Source organism: Paramormyrops kingsleyae, chromosome 17 (assembly GCF_048594095.1).
Source record: "Paramormyrops kingsleyae isolate MSU_618 chromosome 17, PKINGS_0.4, whole genome shotgun sequence".
NCBI classification, from domain to species: domain Eukaryota; kingdom Metazoa; phylum Chordata; class Actinopteri; order Osteoglossiformes; family Mormyridae; genus Paramormyrops; species Paramormyrops kingsleyae.
In genome coordinates this window covers 13,022,946-13,050,644 of record NC_132813.1, presented here as the reverse complement: position 1 = coordinate 13,050,644, position 27,699 = coordinate 13,022,946, and the positions used below count along the sequence as shown (strand labels likewise).

The following is a 27,699-nucleotide window of genomic DNA, read 5'->3' as shown; positions in this document are numbered from 1 at the left end:
ACAGGCATGCGTCATCCTGGGAGGACAGGCTGCATTCCTGCGACAGACCTCGTTTCGGGCTGCGCCGCGCTGACTTCGGGTCTTCCGGGCGCGTCTGGGAGGACATGGGGCTGCCGGCGCTCGAGTTCAGCGACTCGCTCCTGGACAACCCGGCTTTCCGGGAGCGGCTCAGATGTCACGAAACGGAGCTGGAACGAACGAACAAGTTCATAAAGGAACTCATCAAGGACGGAAACATGCTTATAAGCGCGCTGAAACGTAAGTGATCGCCATCTGAGGCTCTCCGGAAGGCGGCGGCGTGCTCTGCTCCTGTGCCCGTTTTGGGTGTGTCACTGTGATCCTGGGTATTCTGGTCTGTTTCGGGGTGCTCCCGGCCCCCAGGCTGCTACTACCTTATAGGAGATCACACCTACTGCATATGTGAATGCAATATTCACTCGCTTCAAAACAGTGAAAACGACGTAAAACAGTGCTACTTAATAACCCCATTCAGTAGTATTTACCTGCTCCAGATGTTACAATGTTTTAACATTGTAACACACTATATATCATCTTCCTGTCTGCATTCACTATGTATCAATTACTACCTCATCAGAATATGTGCAGATTAACTTTTACATTCAATCATCCGAATGCAGCTTGTTGCCCACTGAATCGTTTATGAAAACATGAAGACATATTTAATCACACGGCCGTAATTTCTGAGAGATCGTTAATCGGATCAGAAAAAACACCCTTAAAGGTTATTCATGAAGGATTATTTTGGCGGTTCCCTAGAGCCTTTTAATCACTAAATACTTAGTCGGTTTAAACGCAGGTGATTTATTATAGGAGCAGCTGGATGGGACGGGAGCGCGACCCTGATAGATGAGAAGACTGGGGGACACGAATCTGGATGAAAATGCCTCTAACCTAAAACTTAAAAATCTTGCGATGTGACGGAAAATAGTGTGCCTCATTCTACAGTGAGTTTATTTGTGGGACTTCTAACTAAACTTATTGTAGTCGGAGTGCGCGCTGTTATTTTATAACGTGTTATGATATACGGTGGGTGTGGCGCCCCCTATCCACCCTATCTGGGTAGTGTACCGCTTAATGTTCACTTGTTCACAGTGCGGTCACGTGAGGTCACATGCGGTCACGTGGTATTCCCAATGCTGGAGCCGGCAGCAAGGACTCTTGGCCCAAATCGCAGTCTCCTCACCCTTACTGGTTGCTAGGTTACGAGTCCGATGGTTAATCTTCGGTAGGTAATAGCACTTCCCCAGTTTGGAAAGGAACTGCCCCTTTCACACAGAGAGTCTGGCAGGGTCACTGAGCTCAGGGCCTCTGTGCGTGGACCCATGGGGCCCTTCCCCTATGACTGGCAGTTACCGGATGCCTCCACAGACCCTGTGACACGCTGTCATTCAGCCATTACAGGACTCACATGCCCATAGGAGCTGTCTCTACATATAATTTCTCTGTGGTTTCTAAATCATAGAAGGCAGAAATCTTAATTTATATATCCTGTGAATAACTGAACATTAATTAATTTTCCCACCATTTCTCCTTGCCTGTACCACGAAGGCCTGGCCCTGTCACATGTGACACCCGGGCCTCCATTAAAGCAGAATTGGTCCAGGGTGGCCCTTTGGATCGGCACGGTTTCACTACCCCTGCTCTGAGTAAAATGCACTTTGAACGTTTGCCATTCAGTGCCTTGTTTGCATCTTGCAAATGTGTGCATATGACATATGACTGGGCAATAAGTTTATTGTTGTTATCTGGTGTTATCTTTCAAAATGCATCTTTGAACTTTCTTACTGAACTGCATTGCAGTGATTCCAGGACCTCTATAAATGTGTAATGCCCCCTTTCTTTCCTACCTGACGGATATCTGTACAACAAATACACAATATTTATAATGCTAAGAAAGCAGATAAATTGTGATTTTTGGGAAAGGACTTTAAATATGGAAATGGGAAAAAAAAGTAAAAACACAGGGATATATTTTTGGTCAGCAATGAGGGAGTTAAACTTCCCGGGAAGGAGAGCAGGTTGAGGATGTCTGGTGTTCTGCGGGTACACGATACCCCCCCCCCATTCCCCCGAATCGGACACCTGAGCACACTCTCGACGTGTCAGCTCGCAGCTTTATTCTTATTAAGTCTGAGAGGGTGAAAAAAATTCTTTGGAGGTTTTTGTCAGAAGCCATAAATGTCCCAAGGCTTCAGAAAAGATGTCTGGAGAGGAGTAACATGGCAGGGGGGGGGGGGGCGCATTCTCGTGCAGCACCTGTGCTCTCTCATTTACAATGAAACACCCTGTGTGTTCCTGGGCAAAGTGGGCCGTGACACTCTCTGGGCACGGGGACACTAAAAGGCAGGCTGCTGCCTACAACACCATCACAGATATGGCCGTCTCATCTAAAACACACACGGAGTACAACACCGTCACAGATATGGCCGTCTCATCTAAAACACACGGAGTACAACACCGTCACAGATATGGCCGTCTCATCTAAAACACACACGGAGTACAACACCGTCACAGATAGGGCCGTCTCATCTAAAACACACACGGAGTACAACACCGTCACAGATAGGGCCGTCTCATCTAAAACACACACGGAGTACAACACCGTCACAGATAGGGCCGTCTCATCTAAAACACACACGGAGAAAAACACCGTCACAGATAGGGCCGTCTCATGTAAAACACACACGGAGTACAACACCGTCACAGATATGGCCGTCTCATCTAAGATACACACGGAGTACAACACCGTCACAGATAGGGCCGTCTCATCTAAAACACACACGGAGTACAACACCGTCACAGATAGGGCCGTCTCATCTAAAACACACGGAGTACAACACCGTCACAGATATGGCCGTCTCATCTAAAACACACACGGAGTACAACACCGTCACAGATAGGGCCGTCTCATCTAAGATACACATGGAGTACAACACCGTCACAGATATGGCCATCTCATCTAAAACACACACGGAGTACAACACCGTCACAGATATGGCCGTCTCATCTAAAACACACACAGAGTACAACACCATCACAGATAGGGCCGTCTCATCTAAAACACACGGAGTACAACACCGTCACAGATAGGGCCGTCTCATCTAAAACACACGGAGTACAACACCGTCACAGATATGGCCGTCTCATCTAAAACACACACGGAGTACAACACCGTCACAGATAGGGCCGTCTCATCTAAAACACACGGAGTACAACACCGTCACAGATAGGGCAGTCTCATCTAAGATACACATGGAGTAGAACACCGTCACAGATATGGCCGTCTCATCTAAGATACACATGGAGTAGAACACCGTCACAGATATGGCCGTCTCATCTAAGATACACATGGAGTAGAACACCGTCACAGATATGGCCGTCTCATCTAAAACACACACGGAGTACAACACCGTCACAGATAGGGCCGTCTCATCTAAAACACACACGGAGTACAACACCGTCACAGATAGGGCCGTCTCATCTAAGATACACATGGAGTAGAACACCGTCACAGATATGGCCGTCTCATCTAAGATACACATGGAGTAGAACACCGTCACAGATATGGCCGTCTCATCTAAGATACACATGGAGTAGAACACCGTCACAGATATGGCCGTCTCATCTAAGATACACCTGGAGGCCTGCCCACTTCTGAGTTGTAGTTAAATGAACGTGGGACCCTGCTTTTCACTGATAGCAGCTTCCACAAAATAGCCCTAAGAAGGTGGACAGCATATCCAGCATGAATAATCTGATTTTATTGGTGGGGAAGCTGCAGCTTAGGTTCACACGCATTTCCTCACTCACCGTGCGACGGTCACGTTTACGTTCTGTGTGAAGATGTGGGGATTTGCCGACCTGCTTGGAATGCTACCCGGCACAGTGCCCTTAGGGTGAATATAAAATGTGGAATAGTTACTTATTTTTCTTGTATGTTGTATGGCAAAATTAATTTGGGCGAGATCAGAATGGGATGTTTGGTGGAGGGGGGTAGCAGGTGAGACCTTGCACGCAGCGATGGGGAGTTCTCACTGAAGCGTTCTTTACACACCCACTCGGCGTCATGTCTGTCTATTAACTCCGTAGTTTAAGATTAGCGTGTTGTTTCTAAGAAGATATTCCTTGATTACCCCCCCTCCCCCCTCCCCGCCACACACGCACCAAGTGACCATGGCAGATGAGGTACTGGTCTGGAGCTGTGGATTGCCTAGACCCTCACCGCGGTGCAAAAGATCCATCTTCCCGAGTGACACCACATGTGAGATCTCGTCCGTGTTACTGAGCTCTATGCGCCGTATTTGGAGGGTCCCAGAGGGTCCTGCCGGATCGATGAGTCCGTTTTCCCCCCAGGACCCGGCAGTCTAATGCTGGATTTCTGTCCAGGTCTTATGACCGGTATATGAGGGACTTCATCTTGAGCTTGAAGGTCCCTTAGGATTGGGGGGGGGAGTGTATAAGTGTTTGTGCTTTGCCTTCGGGTCTGAAGTGTTAAATTAAGTTATCTGAGTGGTTTGAGTAAAAGCGACGATTAACTGAAGTAATATCGCGCAAATGTCCTCCCCCACCACACAGCAAGTCTTAAAGAGTGAATATCCCACGACAAGCTCCTTTGGACAGAAACTGGCTGACCTTTAACCCTCCTGGGGACACTCAGTCACATGATACACAGGCAAAAGCATGACTCTCGAATCCTTTTATTTAGGGCTATGCCGAGATTCACTTCCCTTTGGCTCGATGAGCCTCTCAGTTCCGCCATCTGGTGTCTCACCGTTAAAATCGCGGCTTAATCAAGACGGTGGGTAATTACCTCGTTTATGGCGGCATTTTGGATACAGCTCATGACAGCAGATGTATGCAGGCCTTTGCGTTCCTTCTCAGGTGTTAGCCTTGGTGTGCACTTCTGACAGCGTCGCATGGCCCCCAAAAGACACCAAGAAAATCCCAGGATTCAGTGGGTCTTACTGGCCACGCCCCCTGCGTTCCACCTCGCACTGCACTGCGTTCCACCTCGCACTGCACTGCGTTCCTCTCAAAGACAGCAATAAGCTGTTTAATTCCCATGCTGTGTGTTACTAAGGAACTGATCGTTTCGCATCTCGATATAACTGTCTCAGGCTTTAGTTACTATAACAGCAGCATCAATGCACTTGGAATGTACATCAGAATGGACACTCACCGATAACGTGACACTGGAAACCAAACTGGACGGCCATAGTGCATGTTTATTCTTATACTGAACCACATGAGGCTGTTTCTAATCTGATTTTTATTTTTTTTTTTAAGTTTCTCATTTCTGTTAGCTTTTGGGAAGTGAAATAAATTGCAGCGGAGGTTTGACTGCAGTAACAGCTTCTCCTGCTTGGCCATCAATTATAACAAAATAGTCAGATGGATTTCAACAGAATCGTGGGACATCACTGCATTCAGGTTTCTCTTTCCACAGCATCCAGTCTTTGACGGTACTGATTAAAAATTACACTAGTGCCCAAAACTGTGGAAACACTTCCAACTTTTAGTGGTTGCAGAGTTTTATTCCAGTTACATATTTAATCGCTCAGTGTGTGATATTGGTTAACATTCTTTGATTGTTCATAAACATTATCGCCAGTATTTGTGTAGTAATTTTTAATTTTAATTTTATTTTTAAAACATAATGCCAAAAATGCTAGGTGTTCCCACGGTCTTCGTTGGCCCCAAGTGTAACAGAAGCTGTGTTACAAACCTGGTCCTGAAGGAAGACGAACGTTTAAACCATCTGACAGCTTCAAAGCCCTGAGATCAGGTCCGAGGCCCCGCACGTCGCATTGGCCCTCACCTGTATCCCCATCTCTCCTTCTGCCCCCAGATCTCTCCGCCTCCGTACAGAAGTTCTCCAAGTCGCTGCAGGAGTTCCAATTTGAGTGCATCGGCGACACCGAGACGGACGACGAGGTTAACGTGGGTGAGTCTTCTTCTCTAGAAGGTCACCGTCACACCAGGGCCGCTTGCGGAATTCTGACCTTTTCTTGGCATTTCCGTGAGGGAGAGTCGGGGAGCCTCGCTGACAATGGCGAAGCTCTCACTTATTTATTATGGCTTAGCAGTTAATCCCCCAGCCACTGGGTTTTTGACATGGCTCATCTCAGAGTGCAGGAGTCAGAGATACATGTACAGGCGCATGAACCTATGGACGTGTGATTCGGATGTTCTGAAGAGTGCTGCCACCATGTGGAAATACCATGTTCATCGCTCAGGAAGGGGCTCAGGAAGGGGCTCAGGAAGGGGCTCACATTCCCACACAACAAGCCTTTTTATTCTTCTCTTCTCCTCCAAAGACTTAGGCTTGTAGTCTGAAGAGCCTAGTGATGAGTTTATTGACGATTCAAACGAACCCACATCTAGTGAGCGGGCGGATTTCTCAATTTGCGTACTTGACCATACTCATGTTCTCGCGTACCCGTTTTACATCATCTTCCATTGGCAAAGACCAGTTTCAATACTCAAGAGCAGAAGTACAGAGGACGGTAAAAATCCCCGGATGTCGTTCTTGCCCTGTCCCAAATATCAGAGATGCGTCAGTTGCATCCTCGCCAAACGAGACCGATCCCATGATTCATTGCGCCCCAAGTTTGTTCTTGGGAAGCAAGTTAGCACAACCAGTCTTGCTAAGATCACAAGTACAGTCTTTGCGTTCTTGGTATTTGTATGACGGTCCAGCAGACGTCATTCCTAGCAGCCAGGTAGCCGTTGCCATGTTTATGCGGATTTGTGGTGTGTTTCGGTGTGTGAGCCGTGTGCCAGAGGAAGGTGACACCCCTGCACGATGTAGGAACAAGTCTCAGCTCTGCCTGTTTCTATGCTTGACGTTGCTGGTTAGTGACTCGCATAGTTCCACGCGACACATTTTTCACGTTGGAGTGCTGTTAAGTTTGGCTTGGTGTGGACACCGTTTGGACAGTTTCAGAAGGTGTAGAGACTCTGTGATGAAGGAAATGAAATTTTATGTGCAGTTTTCCCCTTTTATCCTGTGCTAAAGGCCTGGATCACATACGGAGCAGTAATATTGTGCTGAAATCCATTTCGACTGGATGACTTGCTCGGACCCAGGCTGGTATCCTGAAACGGGCCATGGGTGTACTGTGATGCCCAGAGTTTCCTGCGAAAACCTGCCATCCCGCCCACGTCCCTGCCAGACGAGGTCACCTGACCCCCTATCGATTTTTCTGGAACTTCCTCCGGTGACATTCAGAAGCCACGGGAGTTATCTGGAAATCAATCCCCACGCCAGATTGATACGGCCATAGAAACCATTAATTGCACAACAATAGAAGGAAGGAAAGTTTGAGTTTCAAAGGTCATTCTTTGTAGAGGCAGCTTGCTTACGGGAGGAGGCAGGCCGTGTGAGAGCCGCTTTCACAGCCCATGTGATGTTTGTTCCTCATGGCTTCAGCATGGTGAATCGTGACCGAGGTCCTGCCATGTACTGCTACATAGTGAAACCGAACATGGATTTCTTTATGATCACTGGGTGCCTTAGCAGCAGTTTCCTTGGAAGCCATTATAAGGGACGACAATAGATCTGCATTTCCAAATCTGGCCCTCGGGGACCCACGGTCAGTCCACATTTTTGCTCCCTCCCAGCTCCCCGCCAGACACTCTTACCAGGAGCTGGGAGGGAGCAAAAACATGGACTGCTTTAGGTCCCTGAGGACCAGATTGGAAAGCACTGCAATAGATGATTCATCAGCTCCCCCCCACCACCACCCCCACCACCCTGCCTTGGTCACACTGAGATGTTAATGGCTGGTGGCTTTTTCGGCGCGTTGCTGGAGATGACAGCATCCTGGCTGGGGGTCGCTCGCCTTTCCTGTGATCCCTGATGTTATCAGCAGCTGGCAGCACCTCAGCGAAGGCGTGTCCTCAAACTGCCGCCAGGTCTCTTATCGCCGAGCCGCGTTGCCCGTTATCCCAGACGCCATCCGTGGCCGGCGCCTCATCCTTCACCGTGTCATCCGCTCTGATGGGCACTCGGGCTGTTTGGGGGTAATCGCTATGCTGCACGTGGCCGGCCTGCGCCGCAGTTCCTTCCGTGACATAAACCCCCTACCTCTAGGACGCACTCTAGACGACTTCATTAACATGCAACTAGGGCAAGGCGTAGAGGGAAAGGGGCCCTATTTTCCATGCTGCAGCGTGTCGTGAATTTGAACGCTTCTTTTATATCTCCTTTCAGCCCAGTCCTTCAAAGAATTCTCCCAGCTGTTAGACACCTTAGAAGAGGAGAGAAGACGGCTGGTAAGCAGACATCCCCTCCTTAAATGCCAACGTACTGCCCAGTTTGACATGTCGGGGCTGCCTGCTGCCATGGTGGGCAGCTCCGGCTCGCCTTGCTACATCTGCCAGCCGCTGGCTTCATTCTGGGCTCTGTCAGTCAGTCCCATTGAGGGTTCTGATGAGCTTGTTCTTGGATGATTTAGCTGTTGTTTGCTCTGGGGAAGATCTCTTTGGCCGAGAAATAAACATTGAAACTGAGAAAGGACTGAAATAATTCAGAATGATCTGAACAACGTTAATATTGTCTTCAATACCGCTGCTATTGTCATAAGTTAGCAGAGCTTTTTGGGGTTGTCCTGACCCCCAGTTGCTGTAGACTCTGCCCTTACTAATCCCTTGAGGGAGCTTGGCCATGGGTATACCATAGCTCTGTGCCCACATGGCCCAAACCGGTACATCCACCTCCTACTTCCAAGACCCATGTAAACACCAGACTGGATTCTCCGCACAAGCGGGGTGCTGGACTGTGGACCCTCGAAGACCACTGGCGAGCTTGGTCTGACCTAAAAAATACGGACATTGTTTGTTTCTCACTTGCTCGGGTATACATAAAGATGCCCTTGGACGCTTGCTGTTTTCGATCACCTCCCAGACAACATAATTCTCACTTATATTGGCCTGTCTTCCAGGCTTTAGCCCTGAAGCTCTCATTGGTCTTCTCCATTATCCCGTTAGGAGACGACAGCAGGATGAATGAGAGTAGGTCAGCCATTAGACTCAAACCTTTTAGCCGCCAGAGATCAGGCCTCCCACCTGCCTCCGGGCCTCCGCGGGGCCGCACGGCGGCCTGACTTAATCCCATCACATAAACCCAGTCAGTTTGTTTATTTTTCTGGACCGGCCTCCAGTTGGGTGCGATTACAACGACGTGGGGAGTTAATGAAAATTACTGCAGTTTATAATGATAGTGCTGTGCAGCCCATAATTTTGATAACATTAACCCTGGGATCCCAATTAAAGGAGCCCATAATTGCAGAGATTTACTTAATGTCTTAAGAGCGTGTCCTGCCCTGGTGACGATCGAGGGGAGCGTTAAATAGAACGTGTAATTAGGGATGGGTGCGGGGGCCCCCCACCCTGTGAGACATGAGCCAGGACACTAGGGTCCTCAGTCAGTGTGTGGGGGCCCCATCTGGGCTCACATGGGATTCCTGTCCCTGCTTGAGCATTAGTATTAAAACCAGCCCTCCTCGGACCGAGCGGGACGCACGATTTGCTAAGAACACGCTAGGTGGTCATGTGATCTTCGTGAGAGCATGTGGTGTAAGGTCACCCTTCACCAAAAAGAACGCCTGGGGTAGAGCCAGTCTAACACATTGGTAGTGTGAACAGAATATGAAGCATGCATTGTGTGGGCTACGTCTGCATTTTTTTGGGGATGGGGGGGGGGCTGGATTCTCATTTATTCGTTGATAAAGGGCTGTTGTTTTTAATTTATGTACCATCATCCTTCGCCTCCAGAGGACACTTAGGGCCGGCCTTCCATGGTCGCGGTGAGTCAGCGGGCAGATGACCACGCTTTGGAGCGTTCCATTTTCTATGTCTCGGGGGAGCCCCACTCGGTCTTTCTGCCTAACTGCACTTGATACGGCCTTTACACCCCATAAATCATGCTAGCATTTGTCAGGTAACTGTGCAGGAATAATAGGCACGTAAGACGGTGAGTGCAGACAGGTTTTGAATGAGCGTGGGCGTCTTTTTGCCAGAGATCTTTTCTTGTACTCCTGCATTCCTCTGCCCCTTTATCGGAGAGCCTCAAGTCTTCTGCAGTGATTTTCAGTGCCTGTGAATCCAAGGTCAGCTCTAAATAAGACCTCGTGGTGCCATTCTTGGGAATTTTTGTGCCATAAATTTAGACTGGCTGAGAGACGGATCGCAAATATCAGAAGTGTGACTTCTAGGCCTGGTTGGCAAATTCCTTTATTTGTTTTTGTCGCTGAATAAAATCAGTGTGTATAAAGGTGTGTTGAAATATCTTTTGGAATCTGTTTTTATCTTTTTAACTTCGAAACCAATTAAGGTGCAAGTTAAAATGTAAATCAACTTGTATTTTTAACACTTTATTAATAATGTATTTTATATCTATATCTGAGTGTTTGGTTTATTATGGACATTTTGCAAAGCATCATGAAGGCCAGCAGCCTGCTTCTTCCCTGCATGTTACGGAAAGTGCACACAGTGCCCCCTGGTGTTGTGGAGAGTAAAGGAGATTTTTAAGGAAGTGTCGCTTTTTTTGGTCATCGGTCAGGTCACACCCTCCTGCCTGAAGGAGAGGAAGTGAGATTTAAGCAAAACAATGGACACAAGCTTGGGGGAAGTGGTGACAGGGGGGCGGGGGTGGTGGCTTAAGTGTTTTCTGAGGGGTTTATTTGGTTAAAATGATGATTCACTGTTACCTGACCCCACGCCATGCTGCCGTTAGATGCCATACAGCAAAGTAGCTAAAACACAGTGGCTGTCCTTGCCTGAACCCACGAGACACACTGAGCAAATACCTCTCACTCCCAATCTGGCGGTGATGAATGCTGTCATGTTATACAAGTGCTGGTGCACCCAGTGATACTGGTCTGCAATCTGCTGTGTTAAGTGCCCCATTCTTACAGCACATTTCTCTGCTGTGTTCACCAGATGGGCCTTTCTTCACTGCTGTATAGTGAAGAGTTTTTCTTCGATTCGCTGTCATTATCTGCTACTGCGCGACTCTTGCGCAAGTGAAATGTGTTGTGCAATATAGCAGCTTTCAAATGCAGGACTTAAAAACTGTCAAACGTTGATTGCAGATACAGAATGCCGGTGACGTTCTGATCACGCCCTTGGAGAAGTTCCGTAAAGAGCAGATTGATGCAGCCAAGGTAGGTCCATGCTCATGTCTCCGTGAGTGAAAACTAGAGAACGATTCCACATAAATCATAAATTGCTTTTATTTGCAGTTGTCTTAGTTTTTAAAAGTATCCACGCCTCGTTGAATTTAAAGCTCAGATGGGACTGTTGTTTCAGGTTCTGAAATTGTCATTAACATCAGCAAATTACTTTACCACAAAAAAACAATACTGTCATTGCTTTCCCAATTTGCAGGGAGGATTCTAGGTGAATTTAATTTCTGTAGTAAATAAATGGAGGCCAATATTCAGTATAGAACTCACTGAAGAGAATCTGAAAGGAGCAATAGTGGCAATATACTGGCTCAATCCACCTTCTTTTTTCAGGATTCACTTAAAAGTTTTGCCACTCTTCTAAGTGGCTCTTTTTTTAGTCCATTTTGGGGGTTGTGGAAATCTATTTAGGGGTATTTTCCCCTGTCATACTTCAGCATGACAGCAGTCTCTGAAGGAAAAACTCCAAGAACCAAAACTGAAAGTGGAGCCATTGTTAATCATCCATCATCCATTGTTATCAATAAACACAACCACACACACCCTTCAGCTCGCTTGACCAGCTCTGCTTGTAAAAACATTGCTTGATCATTTGCCATGTGCTCGTCTCTCATGGCTCCATCGGCCCAGGACTCAGAACTTGCTAAATGCTAAACTTGCTAAATGCATGCCTCACCATGCCGGGTAATCTTACACTCTTCAGTGTTATCAATAAAGGGTGGGCGTGGTGTTCAGACCCACTGAATGTTACACGTCTGGTGAAGAGTGATGGTGTGTTCCCCACAAACTTCCTCCCAGTGCTGTACACTGGAGACCTCCCACCACTGGGGGGCGCCCTGCATTTTAGCTGGAGCCGCGCTGTGCTGGCCCCGCACACTAGTGTACATCTCTGCACTCACATTACACAGCTGTTCCTCTGAGGATGCTAAGCATTATTCCTAGCGGAAAAACCCCTTGACCACTCCCTGGGCGCTAGATCATGTGGCTTTCCCAGAGGCTAAAGGAAGGTTTTTTTTGTCCTCCCTCCTCTCTCTGTCTCAGGTCAATACAAAAAATTACCTGTCTTGTATCTGTCTTGTATTTCTTATCTGTGAAAATGTAGGGCAATGGCTCCCTAAGCTGGTGTAGTTTTACTTGATAAATTCGTCTACACCAGTTTTTAATGGTATTGACTGTCAGTTGACATTTATCTGTGGTACCAGAGCTTAATTTTACTTTTAATTTTACCTCTGTGAGACATGGCCTTCTTAAATAAAATTCTAGTAATATAAAAGCATCAAAATTATTAAAGTGCTTATTTACGATATTTTTTTAATGATATTACCAAAAACAGTTGAAGGGCATATTTACAATGTCTGTATGTAAAATGATATTGCCACTGCTATTTCGAAACAGATGTCTTTGTTTTTGCTCACTAATTAGTCAGTGTTAATAGTACAGGTGTCATGAAACTTCAGGTTCCCCCGTAACAGATGTTTGAAGCTCTCGGTCCCTGAGGGTGATGTTGATCATCTGGAGAAGGATCAACACGTGGAGCTGGAGAAAAGCGGAGCCAGCAGCAGTGTTTCTGTTTCCGTATCTGGCTCCAGGTTGTGGTTAGTAGTTAGCACTTAGCAGCAGTCAGAGACCACGCCCCTAAGAATTCCCTCCGTAGCCTCCTTCCTGTGCTAGCTAGTCCGCCTGGGTTTTCGATGCTGCCCTGTGTTAGCGCTTTCACACCAGGGTCAGTGCCCGGCCCGAGCCTAATTTCTGGCCCAGTCGTTGCATTCACACCACAAATAATAGCGATGAGGGGCCGATATATCCAGGCCAGGGCTCTTTTCCGGCGCCGAAAGACTGCTGGGCCACAGTCAGAAGCGCGTGACGTCAGGGGACAGGGTTAGAGTCGTCAGAGCGGAAAGCAAAAGTTTACAAAGAAGTGCGGAGTGAACTGGAGAAGGCAGGGGATACCAAAATAACAGAGCAAGAATATCGGAGCAAAAACAAATATCATGGACTGTGTTTGGAAACAGACCTGCTAACCAGGTCACTGGAGCCTTGAACTCCGTGACCCCTTTGGAGGAATCGGGTACGTTGTTATTGTTGTGTTTTCTTGTAATGTGACTATGAACTTTAATTACGTTTGGTGTATTTCGGATGCCTTGCAAGGATCCGTCAAACAAAATAGCGTATCATTAAACACTCGGTTGTGTTTCGTGTGTTGGATGTCTGTGACTATGGCTGCTTCTTTTTTAAAGATTTTTTACAGCCGGCCCGTTTTTTGTAACGACACCTTAGCTAACTAATAAGTTACCATTAGGATCTGACTTTAGTGAACCATCCAGTGATACATAACATACAGCTATCTGCTCTGTTACAGCAATGAAAATAACACTCACATGCTATCTTGCTTGAAATGTCAGTAATTTAAGTGAAATTTACCCATCATGTATTTCATGTGCTTGTTTTAACACAGGTGCAGAAAATGTGGATAGACAGGAGTATCACTTCTTATATATGTTGTTTCCACGTGAAAGATTAAGATATTTCTTGATTATTTGTATATTTGTAAACTAAAATTTACCAAAATGTTTTGTTCTTTTCTTGTCTTAATTCTCCCTATCAAAGTAGCCCATTCATCCATATTACACAGTACTTTCTTCAGTGTCCCGTACTTATTTTATGTGCATTTTACCCTGATTTGACAAGAAATTACTATGCATTTTAACCTTTATATGCTAATTCATACTTCTGTTGGGATATGAAGTGCATGGTAATTTCTTGTTATAGCAATGCAAATGCACATACGTAATGCATTTGCACTGTTACAACAATCAACTGCCGTACGTATCGCTTTTAAAGGTGAAGATAAAATCCTCAGAAATTTTGAATGAACTGTGTTGGGTTAAACCCAGGAACTATAACATTTAAAGCTAAAATATAATGTAAGTATTTGCAGTAAATTCAAAAAAATCTTACATGGTCCTCCATTATTGTCTTCAGTCCTGAAACAGCACCCCTCCCACAGCAACACGCACGTACTGACGTCATCATTCTACCCTTTGCTCTGGCTGGGCACCGGAACCAGCGCCAGCTCCAGCTCCGGCCAGGGCTTTGTGTGAAAGAGGAATGAGTGTCTCCTGCATTCAGTATTCCATATACGAAGATATACAAGCTAGTAATTGCTAAATGAAGCCTCATGAACCATTTGCTGTGTTTGTTGACCCCACTAGATGGTGCCCTTGGCTTGCTTTGGGGCATGCTTTGGGCACATTTTTCAACAGACAGCACCATCTAGTGGGTTCAGAAAATACTGCAAGTGGTTCGTGAAGCTTCATTTGGCCGTTACAAATATGCATTGTAAAAACACACCAGAAGGCCCACAGTAACATTTTTCTGCCTGTACCATTGGCACTGCCCTGGCTGTCACTGCGATCCTGTTGTAACACTGTACAGGCAAATTCATGTGAGTGCGGCGTTCGTTTGATGATTGCGAGACGGGGGAAATAAAGCCATTGTCCAAGTTTAAAATGTCACAAAGCCGCCTTTCATCACGCCTTGGCCAAAAACGGACTTTTTGCAGTTTATTCACTTCTGGAGTTCCCCCGAGCCGTAGGTGGCTCTTTGATAATTCGGCGTCTTGTTATCTCACATGGCCTATACTCCTCTTTGTCCTCTGTATGGCCAGACATAGGATGAGATGCAGGAACTGAGTGGAAGTGAGTGTCTTGCCAAATGAGCCTTTTTGCTTCTCTGGCTCTGCTTTCCTCCTTTCTTTGAGGTTTCCTCTGTATTTCCGAGAAAACTGCAATAGCCAAAACAGGAACCTAAATTATTAACAGGGATAATGATAATAATGATAATAATCATCATCATATTTTGTCCCGTCAAAGTGATGTCAACTATACAGAGACCATGCAGATGGTGTTCCCACGCCATGTCCTGTCTCCTATCTGAGTCTTCAGGTTTCCTAATGGTTCATTGTTGAGATGATTGTGTCCATCCACCTTGTTCATCATCCTCTTCCTCTTCAGCTTTTCCAAACCCTGCCATCTTCACCAGTGCACCAGGTCTCTTCTCATAATGTGCCGAAGTAAGACCCGTAAGTCATCTGGGCTTCAATTGAAAGTTCAGGTTTGAGTAGATGACGAATCCTCTCGTTGTTATTAAATTCCACAGTATTCTTCAAAATCTTCATCAGCACCGAAGTTCAAAAGCATCAATTCTCTTCCTGTCCTGATTTTCCACGGTCCTGCTTTCACATCTGTCAGGAGTCAGAGAAAGTGCCGTATTCTGAACAGAACTTTGTTCATAGAGATCAACTCGTACTCCAGGGCATTTTTTGCAGGGCCCTCATCGCCACTCTGCCAAGCGCCAGTCTGTGATACCTCTCTTGACTGCTGGATCCTTTGTTGCTGATAATCATTCCTAGAAGGCAAAGGCAGCCTCTAATGTCTGTATCTTCAGCATCAGCATTAAACTTTGCTGCCCGTCTTGTGGTAGGAAGCTTTCTTTTCAAACAAGAAAGTAAGAGTTAAGTGAGGCAACTTAAGATGTCCAGCCGCGTTCTGCTTTTTGCAGCTAATTGCTAACTGCCTCTGAAGGCTACTTTTCATCAGAGACCGCCTCTGTGCTCCCAGTAAGATGGCATTTCTCCGTTTGCTTACAGCAGTAGTTCAGGTTTTGTAGTTGTGCCGTCCACAGTCTCCCCAGCCCCAGGCCAGCTCTGTGTGAGTCTGCAGACTTTGGAGATGCACTGCATAACCCTATGGCGGAAAGAGTGGTGCCTGGATAACCTGTTCTGTGTAATTAACGTGAAAAGGGACACAAACAAAAATGCCAATTAGGATAATTAACGAAAACATTTACCTCCTAAGGAAATTACTGTCATTTCTTCTCAAATTACTCATAATAGTTTATTTTATCTCCTGCTGTGTGTCAAACAATGGGAATGAGGGTTGTGAGGTTAGAGTGTCCCCTACACGCTCCAGAGTCAGATCGCTTGTGAAAGCTCAGATGTTGGGTATCAGTTGTTGAACACTTTGTTTTTTTCTCTTCCTTTAGGAAGGAAAGAAGAAGTTTGACCGAGAGACTGAGAGATACTACTCTGCTTTAGACAAGCACCTGAATTTGTCAACAAAAAAGAAAGATACGTTTTTAGAAGAGGTGAGCCTGTTTGCTGTGGTTAGCATAAATGGCGCATTTAAGACGAAGCGGATAATGCGAGGAACATTGGATCATGTGTTTGCTGTTCCGGTGACAAGCCTTCCCTTCTTCCTAGGCAGACGTGCAGATCGATAAGGAGAGACAGGCATTTTATGATGCATCTCTCGAATATGTCTTCAAAATCCAAGAAGTTCAGGAGAAAAAGAAATTTGAGTTTGTGGAGCCGGTAAGTTCTCCACGTTCACCGCCAAACTGACGTAGGGAAGCCATCACATCCAACGTGCCGTCGCCCGCTGGCATCAGTGGAAATTTCCCAGCCCAGCTTAAGGACAAAGGAGGACTTCATTGTGCTTCTTTCACAAATCCCTGTGCTGTTAATTTGCAGCCGTCAAATAGGACTCATTCCCCGTCACGCACTAAGGAAGTGAAACACTCCTATGTTTCCAGCTAAAACAAGATGAAATACTTCATGTAACTGAAAGGACTCGTCTTAAAGGAGAGTAGTTACAGGATATGTTGTGTTCTTTGATGTCCGGAGGACCGGCTCCAGAAAATTTTAGAAATACTTTTGCTAGTGTTTCTGTGTGTGTGTTTGTGTTTTTGTAATTATTACATTGTGGGGACCAGATTTCCTTACAGTGTGATAAAAACCTGTTGCTTTTTGCCTTGTGGGGACATTTTTTTCAGTCCCCAAAAGCATAACCTCAATTTTATAAAAATCTGTGACTGCGATCAAAAAACTAAAAATGCCAGAAATCTTGTATTTTGTTTGGTTACGTATGGTTATGGTTAGGGCTGGGTGGGGGTTAAGGTTGTCATAGTGAGGGTTAGAGTTATCCTGAGAGAAATGAATGGAGAATCCCCATAATGATAGGAATATATGAAGTGTGTGTGTGTGTGTGTGTGTGTGTGCACACAGGTCTCTGAGGATTTGAAAGCTCCTGATATTTTTGTTACTTAAAAGCTAAGAGGCTTTCATTTCCCTCCCCTCCGTGACGGGACTCCGCTCGAGTCCCCGGTCCCGATGACACCCCCGAATCAGCTCAGCTATTGCTGCCCACTGCTCATACTGGACTCCACTCCTCCTAATTGGCGCTTCCTGAAATCCAAGCGAGCTCATCTTGCTGCCTCTCTCCTTTCTCCCCATGCAGTTACTGGCCTTCCTCCAGGGTCTCTTTAACTTCTACCATGAAGGCTATGAGCTTGTGCACGAGTTTGAGCCATACAAGCAACAGCTGCTGTTCAACTTACAGAATGTAAGAATGTCCTTCGCAGCCGCCTAGGCCGGGGGGGGGGGGGGGGATCGGGCTGCGCCAGAGGCCGTCCTGCATAGAGGAACGTGAGATGGGGAAGGTCCACACAATTTGTCCTGTAAGATGATGCGTGTTCTACACTAGCGTGTGAGGGGAAAGGCTTTGACAACCTGCACATGCACTTAGGATGACTCACGCCAGCTTTATTATTTGACCTTTGACCTCTAGTCTTGTGTTACACAAATCACCTGGTTTCCTTCCAGATGTGCAGTTCCGCAGAAAGCAATTGGGGGGGGGGGGGGGGATGGCGTTGGACATTAACCACACTTTTAGTCTGGAGAGGACTCCGAGTCCGTTTGTGCATTAGCCGGGAGACGTCCCATGGACTGAAATAGAGCGCCTCCTGCAGTGTGCTACCGGGATAGCGGATGATGAAGCGTGCTGTTTGCCATCAAGTCGTCCTGTGCTCTGAAACGTGCAGGAAGTGTGGCGGCCACCGCCCGCTCGCCTTGGCACGGTAGTCGGACGCCCCCTGCCGAGACGTGCCCCTCAGCTGGAGCCAAACGCCGTTCGCGTTTCTCCGCTGAGCAATGTGTGCATTTCCGCCCGACACGCCTCTTAATCTGTTTGCTGGTCTTTGTGTGCTGAAGACGAGGAATAACTTTGAGAGCACGAAAGAGGAGATGGAGAAGCTGATGAGGAGGATGAGGAGCGTCGACCACGACTACAAACCCCCGGGGCAGTACAGCATTGAGGGCTTCCTGTACTTGCAGGAAAAACGTAAGTGTCTTATTTGGCCTCGTTTTGACCTTCTGCATTAAAGTACAAGGACCCGGCTCTGTCCTGATCGGTCCTGCTCAGGAGTGAAGCCCTCAAGCAGCCTTCAAAACGTCTAGATAAGTGTTTCGCAACCTGGTACTCGGGGACACTCCCAGACAGTCCACGTTTTTGCTCCCTACTGAGAGCTGAGAGGGAGCAGAAATGTATGGCAGGGAGCAAAAATGTGGACCAGGTTGGGCAAAACTGGTCTAGATGTTCTGTGAGTCTGGCCCCTCTTGGCAGCGGTTCCATGTTTTTCCTGTATCCGTGTCCTACTGAGTATTAGCTTTTCTCCTGGGAAGATTCCAGGCAGCCTTCCCCTGGCTGGCCGCTGCTGATCTCCTGCAGCCCGCTGTCATGCTGTGTGAGGGACGGGGTGTCCTTCTGACCCTGCAGGTCCCTGGGGATTCACCTGGAGCCGGCACTATTGCACCTACGAGAAGGAGAGCAAGACGTTCACCGTGGCCAGCTCAGAGAGCAGGTCCCCCGTTTGGCAGGTGAAGGGGATGCAGGAGAAGCTGAGAACACCTCTCAGATGGCTCATTACGTTATAGTTTTTATAGTCCACATGCCAGTAGAAAGGATTTAGCTTTGGAATAGAACAAAGAGCCTTTATTGTCATTGTAACAAGTTAGAACGAAACTCAAATGTATGTGATTCCATGAAGATTTTTTGAAGTATATTTGAATATTAAGGGAAAGAAGATAGATTATGCTGAATATATAAACAAAAAAGAACAAGAATTTTAAGTAGGAAATTGATCTGAATGCATAACTACTGATTTTAAGGAATGTCATTTACCACATATGACAGTATTAATTAAAAGATTGATCATATTAACTAAACTGATTTGGTGAAGCTTGTTCAGCTGCCAATGCGCTCCGCATCGTGCTGTGTGTAACTGTCTTCCTGCGTGTTTTTGTTGAGTTCCTGTTTTCCCTCTTTAGAATCTTCCAGTCACAGCTACACCTGAGATATTCAAGCTGAAGTCTTGTATCCGGCGGAGAACGGATTCCATCGACAAGCGCTTCTGTTTTGATATCGAGGTGGTGGAAAGGTCTGTGGTGGTTTGTGATAATGACGGAGGAGGTCTTGTCTCAGCAGCAGTGGCCCGTAAAGAAACCGGCTTGTTCACATGCCTGCAGATAGGGGACGGTCACATGGCCGTGGGACTCGTGCCGAAAGCTCACGGCTCCTTACGTGTAATATCAGACTTCTTCCGTTTCTGTTGTCTTCTGCAAATGACATTGGACAACTAAAATGTTCTCTTGCCCAAAAAAAAAAAAAAAAAAAACTGCTTTATGGGGAAAAGTCTCTTTGGATAAATCATCAACCCAGAAGTCTTTAATAATGATGATGAATGAAATAATAATTATTATTTTTATTATTATTATTGTCATTGTTCTTGTTATCGCTATTAAAATAAGGGGAAACATCACTTTGGATAATTCATCAACTAATCAGTGTATAATAATAATAATAATAATAATTATTATTATTATTACTATTATCGGCTGCATTTTTGTATAAAATTCCCCTTTTTCAGTCTCTTTCTGGACCGCGCAGCATCTCTCACTCTTCCGTCTACCGGCAGGCACACCGCCATCACCCTTCAGGCCCTGTCAGAGTCAAACAGGAGGCTGTGGATGGAGGCCATGGATGGCAAGGAGCCAGTAAGGACGGTACTGTGCCGTTTTTATTTATTTGTGCATCTTTTGTGCCCCCTGGTGGCCAATCTGTGGAGTGCACATTTTAGAAGGATGGAAAATATTTAATATTTAATAATAATTTGATGCATAGATTCTTAAATAAGACCTTGTTTTATGTCATATCACTATTGCTGAATTATTATTTGGTTGATTATTATGTTTTATACGCACAGGAAACTTCAAAGTTAGACTTTAATAACATTTGTATTTTGAATCTGTCAATCTGTGAACTATGGATAGAAAATTGTATACGTTATGTGTTGCAGATTGATATTGGGGTAAGTGCAGCTTATTGTCATGACAACAACTGTAATGGTGTGGTGTCATCATAATGCATGGAAGGACGTCATTTTTTAACTAACACCCTACTAACAAAATTGCATTTCTGGGAGCGCCATCCCCGGAACGCCCGTCACACGACAGTGTTTGTATCAACCTTTGCGGTGTTTTCACAAACATCCTGAATAGAGAGAGAATGGAATAAATATTTCTCGGCTGATACAAGTGTTAGCCTCGCTGCAGGCAGAACTGCAGGCAGAGTCGTGTCATGTGGGGGTGGAAGGGAGGAAGGGGGGTTTTATTTGGAGACGGGCTCAGCAGAGTGGTGGGGAGGGACAAAGAAAACAAAGGAAAGAAGAAGAACAGGTATTTTGGAAAGGGTTTGATGGCTGTACACCCCCCCCCCCCCGAATGAGTGTCTAACTGCACCCACCTCAAACCCCCACCGTCTGCTTCATGGGGGTTTAACAGGTATGAGGTACAGACAAAGGTCTAATAATATTTTTCTTCTTTTTAGATATATACCCTTCCGGCCCTGTTCAGTAATAACGAGGAAAGTGAGTTTCATTGGGTACTGTTTTAGTTTAATGACCCCCGTAGCCCTGGGAGGGGTGACCTTCAGGTACAACCCCAATTCCAATGAAGTTGGGACGTAGGGTAAATTGTAAATAACAGCAGAATGCAATGACATAGAAATCTCATAAACTGATATCTTATTCATGAAACAGAACATATAAAACATGTAAAATGTTTAAAGTGAGACATTTTGCTATTTAGTGAAAAATATTGGCTCATTTTGAATTTCATGACAGCAACACGTCTGAAAAAAGTTGGGATGGGGGCAGTAGGAGGCTGGAAAAGTTAGTGGTACAAAAACCCAACAGCTGGAGGAACAATTTGCAAATAATTAGGTAAATTGGGTATAAAAAGTGCATCTTAGAGTTGCAGTGTCTTTCAGAAGTAAAGATGGACAGAGGATCACCAATCCCCCTAATACTGCATCGACAAACAGTGGAGCAATTTCAGGAAAAAAGTTCCTTGGTGTAAAATTGCAAAGAGGTTGAAAATATCATCATCTACAGTACATAATATAATCAAAAGACTCAGAGAATCTGGAGAAATCTCTGTGTAAGGGACAAGTATTCTGGATGCCCATGATCTTCGGGCCCTTAGGCAGCACTGCCTCACAAATAGGCATGATTCTGCAATGGAAATCACTAAATGGGCTCAGGAATATTTCCAGAAAACGTTATCAGTGAACACAATTCGCCGTGCCATCCAAAGATGCCAGTTAAAACTCAAAGAAGAAGCTGTATTTGAACATGATCCAGAAGTGCTGACATCTTCTCTGGGCCAAAGCTCATTTAAAATGGACTGTGGCTAAGTGGAAAACTGTTCTGTGGTCAGACGAATCTAAATTTGAAATTCATTTTCAAATCATCCAGACTAAAGAGGAGAAGGACCACCCAGCGTGTTATCGGCGCTCAGTTCAAAAGCCAGCATCTCTGATGTGATTGGGGTGCATTAGTACATATGGCATGGGCAGCTTGCATATCTGGAAAGGCACCATCAACGCTGAAAGGTATATCCAGGTTCTAGAGAAACATATACTGCCATCCAGAAGACATCTCTTTCAGGGAAGACCTTCCATTTTCCAACATGGCAATGCCAAACCACACACTGCATCAATTACAACATAATGGATTCATAGAAGAAGGGTCCGGGTACTGAACTAGCCTGCCAGTGGTCCAGATCTTTCACTCATTGAGAACATTAAAATTAAAATTAAAATTACGACACAGAAGACCTAGGACAGTTGAGAAACTAGAACCCTGTATCTGACAAGAATGGGACAACATTCCTCTCCCAAACCTTGAGCAACTGATCTCCTCAGTCCCCAGACGTTTACAGACTGTTGTTAAAAGAAGAGGTGATGCCATCCAGTGTTAAACATGGCCTTGTCCCAACTTTTTTGAGACGTGTTGCTGCCATGACATTAAAAATTACCTTATCTTTTCCTTAAAATGATACAATTTCTCAGATTAAACATTTGATGTGTTTTCTATGTTTTGTTATGAATAAAATATGAGCTTATGAGATTTCCATATCATTGTATTCTGTTTTTATTCACAATTTGCACAACGTCCCAACTTCATTGGAATTGGGCTCGTATGTGAGATGTGACCAACACCCCCTGTGTGTGCTTTAATGACACTGGTGTCCCCGTTCTCTGCAGCGCTGTTAAATGAGACCGGCTTTAACTTCGTAAAGAAGAGCATCACGTTGGTCGAAGAGAGGGGTGAGTCTTTGAAAATGTGCCATCTTACTTCCCAAGTGCTACATGAGATTGAGTTTCAAAGAAACTGTTCGTTAAATGTGAACAATGAAACCTATGTTACGAAAGGTGGTATAGTCTGAGGTTTGTGAAGCACTGGCCGCTCTCCATGTTTCTTCTGGATTACTGTAACGTTCGCTGAAACCTTCACCGTAGTTCGCTGTCTTACGATCCACTGCCCAAAACCAAACGTGGTGAAATGTACGTTCCTTGTACGTTCCTTCTCCAGAAACTGTGTCTGGTTCCAGCTCGGCTCTGAAAAGACCCAAAATGCAGTAATATAAGGTATCAATTATTATTAAAAAATCAATTGTTTATGTTCCACACCCAGGCCTTAACGCGGTGGGGCTCTATAGAACCGAAGGCGTCAGCTCCAGAGTCCAGCGGCTGATGTCGACAGTGTTTGGTAAGAGAGACAGACTGCTGCCTTACTGCCCTGGAGGATCGTCCTACGTCACATCAGCCGGCGTCATTCTGAATGGGAAACCCGCCATGAGGTCACAGCACCATAAACATTGTAACCTGCATGTTTCCTTGCAGCTCCTAAGGCTTCCCCAGACATGGATTTGGATCCATGTGTCTGGGACAACAAGACTATCTGTAGTGGTCTGAAACGCTACCTCAGGTGAGCCACCAACGCCTGGTTATGTCCTGTGTCCATGTTTTTGAAGCCGTAAATGGTATACCAGTTGGGCTGTATGATTAAGAGGCCCGTGCGAGTGAGAGGCCTGTCCCTGAAGCAAGTGAGAGGGCTTCCCCCATATGAGTGAAAGGCCTGCTCCCGTGTGAGTGAGAGGTCTGCCCTTGTGTGAGTGAGAGGCCTGCTCCCGAAGCAAGTGAGAGGCCTGCCCCTGTGAGAGTGAGAGGTCTGCCCCCGTGAGAGTGAGAGGCCAGCCCCCGTGAGAGTGAGAGGCCTGCTCCCATGAGAGTCAGAGGTCTGCTCCCGTGAGAGTCAGAGGCCTGCCCCCGTGTGAGTCAGAGGCCTATTCCTGAAGTGAGTCAGAGGCCTGCCCCTGTCTGAGTGAGAGATCTACTCCTGAAGCGAGTGAGAGGCCTGCTCTTGAACCAAATGAGTGGCATGCACTCAAACCAAGTGAGTGGTCTGCTCCCGTGAGAGTGAGAGGCCTGCTCCCGTGTGAGTTAGAGGCCTGTTCCCATCCCAGTGCCCCTGTTTGACTGTCTTTCTCCAGATGTCTCAGTGAGCCCCTTATGACTTACAAGCTACACAAGGATTTCATCTTGGCTGTCAGTAAGTGATCTGATCCTTTCAGCCATAGCGTACATCAGCTGTGACGTGATTTACTCTCTGCCATTTTGGGCATCATTATTTCTGGAGTCCTTGGCTCAACTTTTCTTGACACTTCCAAACATTTGGCCCCTTGATGAATTGGGTACATGTGACATTTTCCCTCACAGAGTCAGACGATTTGGACTACAGGGTCACCACAGTGCAAGCCCTGGTTCAAAAGCTGCCAGAGAAAAACATGGAGATGCTGGGCCTTCTGATTGGACACCTGGTCAGGTACGCCTCCTCCAGCAGTCATCCTGATCTTCTCCAGAAAACAAGAATAGTCACAGTTTGTCAGAATCGAGATAAGGCTGCATTGTGAGCCGTCTCTCACCCGTTTCCAGGGTCTCCGCTCAGAGCCGGGTGAACCTGATGACCGTACCCAACCTGGGCGTGGTCTTTGGGCCAACGCTAATGCGGTCACACGAGGAGACGGTGGCGGCCACAATGAACATCAAGTTCCAGAACCTAGCGGTGGAAATTCTGATTGAAAACTATGAGAAGGCAAGTCTGAAGATCCATTTCTCCTTACCTGACATGCTTTAGCAGTGGGTGGTGGATGACCTTCTACACCTGGCTGATGACGTGTGCTGTTTTGTAATGAATCCCCAGCGAAAGCCAGCCCGGTGTGGCAGTCCCCCACACCAAGTGTGTTTATGTTCCCGCTGAGCTTTTAATTTCTAAGCCTTGATTGAATTCGTCACACAGGCTGAATTGAATGTGTTTTCTTTTGTGTTAAACTGTGAGGGAAAAACACTCCAAATGCATTAGCGACAGCAGCTTGGGCCGATTTTATGGCTCGCTAGTCTTTATGAAAACCCACTGGTGATCGCAGCTCATTCAGCATGAGCTACACGGCACGCAGGTGTTTTGTTTCAGATCATTTATGGCAAGTGGTCAGATAACGGAAACGGCCGTTTGTGATGTGAAATGGTAGCCCAGAGTGGAGATGTCTCCCTCGGATGTAGGTTTTCATTTGCACTTCCTGAAGGCTCTCGGCGATGGTAATGGATGACGACTGGCTAAAAGCTGGTCTTTCTTGTTGTCCACTCCAGATCTTCCTAAAGGCCCAGGACCAGGAAGAGGCCCGTGTCCTGCTCCAGCCTCGGCCCAGCTTCCTGCGGAGTCGTGGCATGCGGCTCTCTACAGGCACCAAGAGACACCGGAGCAAAAGCCTGGTGTCGTGGCAGGCCAGTACCAAGGGTGAGCTGGTGAAGCCCTGTCCCTCTACCTGTGTCATGCTGGTGGCGTCTTGACTGTCATCTCACTGTCATTGTCATCGTGGTCTCCATTTGTCCGGCCTGATCTGGGTGTACGGTCAGCTGATCCCCATCTCCCTGCTTCTGTGCTTTTTTGGCTCCCAGGTGATCCCAGTGGCAACCCTCTGAGCTGGATGCGCAGACTCTCCACGTATCCCCTGGAGCATGACCATTCATCCTTTCAACATCTCACTGCTGAGATGTTCCACCAGAACAGCCACAAGGATACTGAGAGCTATGGCCGAACCTGCGATTTCAGGAGCTTAGTGGATGGACTAGCGTCCCCAAATCCCCGACCCGTCAACACACCACAAAGTCTGGAAGAACTCAAATACGTGGGTCCAAAGGACCTGTTCTTCCCATGCCAGAAACCATGGCCTGACGCCAAAGGTATAATTAGCATTTGCCTTTAATTATCCAGGCGCTGCATTGCCAGCCATGGAGATCAGCACCTTTTAGGTAAAATAATGTGCTAAATCTTCACACGTGTTCATCACTATAACTGGATGTTTCTGGAAATCCCTTAAGAATCAAACTCAGGTCATTAATGGCCAAACCTGCACGAGACACGTGTCCAAATCTGTTGTGACTGGCTGTCACTTAATAACGCAGATAATGAAGATTCACACTGATTGAGACAGCTGATGATGGCTGGAGAATTTACAAGAATTTAGAGCTGGGGTGGGCAGCCTTGATGCTGGAGTGCCAGCATCCAGCAGGTTTTCTATCCTACCTGGTCTCTGATGAACCACAGCTGATCTCAGGCTCATCAGATAGTGACTCATCAGGTAGGATGGAAAACCTGCTGGATTCTGGCACTCCAGGATCTGGGTTGTCTATCGCTGATTTAAAGCCTTGTGTCTGAATTTCCTCTTTCGGGCGCCGTGTGATTCATTTGATGTGCGTTTGCTGTCTTTCAGGACATGAGACATTCAGCTTCGCCCAGTGGGACGGCACAGAGACGCCACCCCAGCACGATCTTCATCCCAAACAGAGATCCCATGGGCAGCTGGACTCGGTGGGAAATGGCTCCCAGCTGTTAGACCCACAGTAGGGAACGCGGTGTACTTCATCCTCTGCCTCATCCTCTGTTTTCCGGCTGGCTCTACGAAGGCCCAAAATTCACGTTGTGAAACACCAGAACCAGAACTCTGATAGCAGTTAGCATTAGTATTCATACCCTGCGTCCAATGTTGTTATTTTCACATCAAAACGAGGCTGCAGCTACTGCGGTAATGGCTCCTCCTTGGCGGCGGAATGCTTTGGGGTGCATCTGTCACCCTCGCGGTCCGTGGGACAGCTGTTAGCGATCAGAGGCTGTCCCGAATTAAAGCCGCTCCCAAAGTGCACTTCTGATTTACTGCGTCTCCGTCAGGCACAGTTAGTCACTAACGGCGACGGGGTTGATGTGACCCAGGGGGCGTGGCTTATGCAGCAGATAACATTTCCCTTATCCTCCCCCCGGTATGTTAAAGCTCTGTTTTCTGTTTAACTTTTTATATTTGGGACAGACATCCCAAGTAACTTATTTTATTTGTTCACCTGACTCAGTACTCATGGAGAATAATTTTACCCCTGGGCAGACCTGTGTACTGGCCCATACCTCCCTTGTCACGGCCGTGACACCGAGCTCCTGGATCTCCTTAAACTCACAAACTTTTGTTGGCCTCTGTGATACCTGTCGCCGGAAAGCTGAACGGTTTCCTTAGCTACCTCAGTAAAGGAAACAGCTGGATGGGGGTTTTAACAGAAGGAATGGGATTTGTGCCTCATCCCGCGTGTCATAAACGAAAAGCCCACATTTTACGACGGAGACGGGTCTGGCGTCTGTGAAATATTTAGCCCCGATTTGGGGAAAGGTGAATCCTTCACCTTGCGGCCGACGCGACGGAGAGAGGGACGCTTCATTTGCTGTTTTTTATTCGAAGGCACCCTTGTTAGTGCAAGGTTTCCCTGAACGTTCTTACTTTCGGAAGGCCGTTTCAGGAAAATCGTGCCCCCAAAGCACGCTGACCCTGAATCACTGTGTTCTGTAGCCTGGTCAGCAGGGGGCATCATTCTCTGACATGTATAATTCCTTTTTGACTGATCAGTCCCCATTAAAAGCAAATTTGTTGTTCTTCAATCATTTATGTGTACATATAACTTGATTTTTTTTCTTTTTAGTATCATGACTGTTACCTGGGCTGGGGGGCGTTATGGTGCAGTAGTTAGCAGTTTCCTCACACACCTCTGGAGTCCAGTGTTTGAATCTCCACCCTGGTTCTACATGTGTGGAGTTTGCATTTTCTCAGGCTACCTCCTGGTTTCCAATCCCCCCCCCCCAGTCTAAAAACATGCAATGGTGAATAGGATTTGCCAAATTGCCCACTTGTGAATGTGAGTGCCCTATTGTGGCCATA

General features: G+C 46.6%; 1 protein-coding gene across 1 annotated transcript; it reads left to right on the top strand.

Annotated features, from left to right (window-relative positions):
• arhgap42b (Rho GTPase activating protein 42b) lies at positions 1–27,422 on the top strand. The gene is made up of 21 exons (XM_023807141.2): positions 1–258; positions 5,870–5,965; positions 8,237–8,298; positions 11,118–11,189; positions 16,254–16,355; positions 16,471–16,581; positions 17,507–17,611; positions 18,259–18,388; positions 18,824–18,924; positions 19,375–19,484; positions 20,022–20,109; positions 20,933–20,972; positions 22,652–22,714; positions 23,082–23,156; positions 23,291–23,375; positions 23,941–23,999; positions 24,167–24,272; positions 24,383–24,542; positions 25,094–25,241; positions 25,403–25,687; positions 26,218–27,422. The coding sequence occupies exons 1-21, from the start codon at positions 105–107 to the stop codon at positions 26,349–26,351; spliced, it is 2,286 nt and encodes a 761-aa protein (XP_023662909.1). The 5' UTR covers positions 1–104; the 3' UTR covers positions 26,352–27,422.
• Positions 27,423–27,699: the final 277 nt, after the last annotated feature.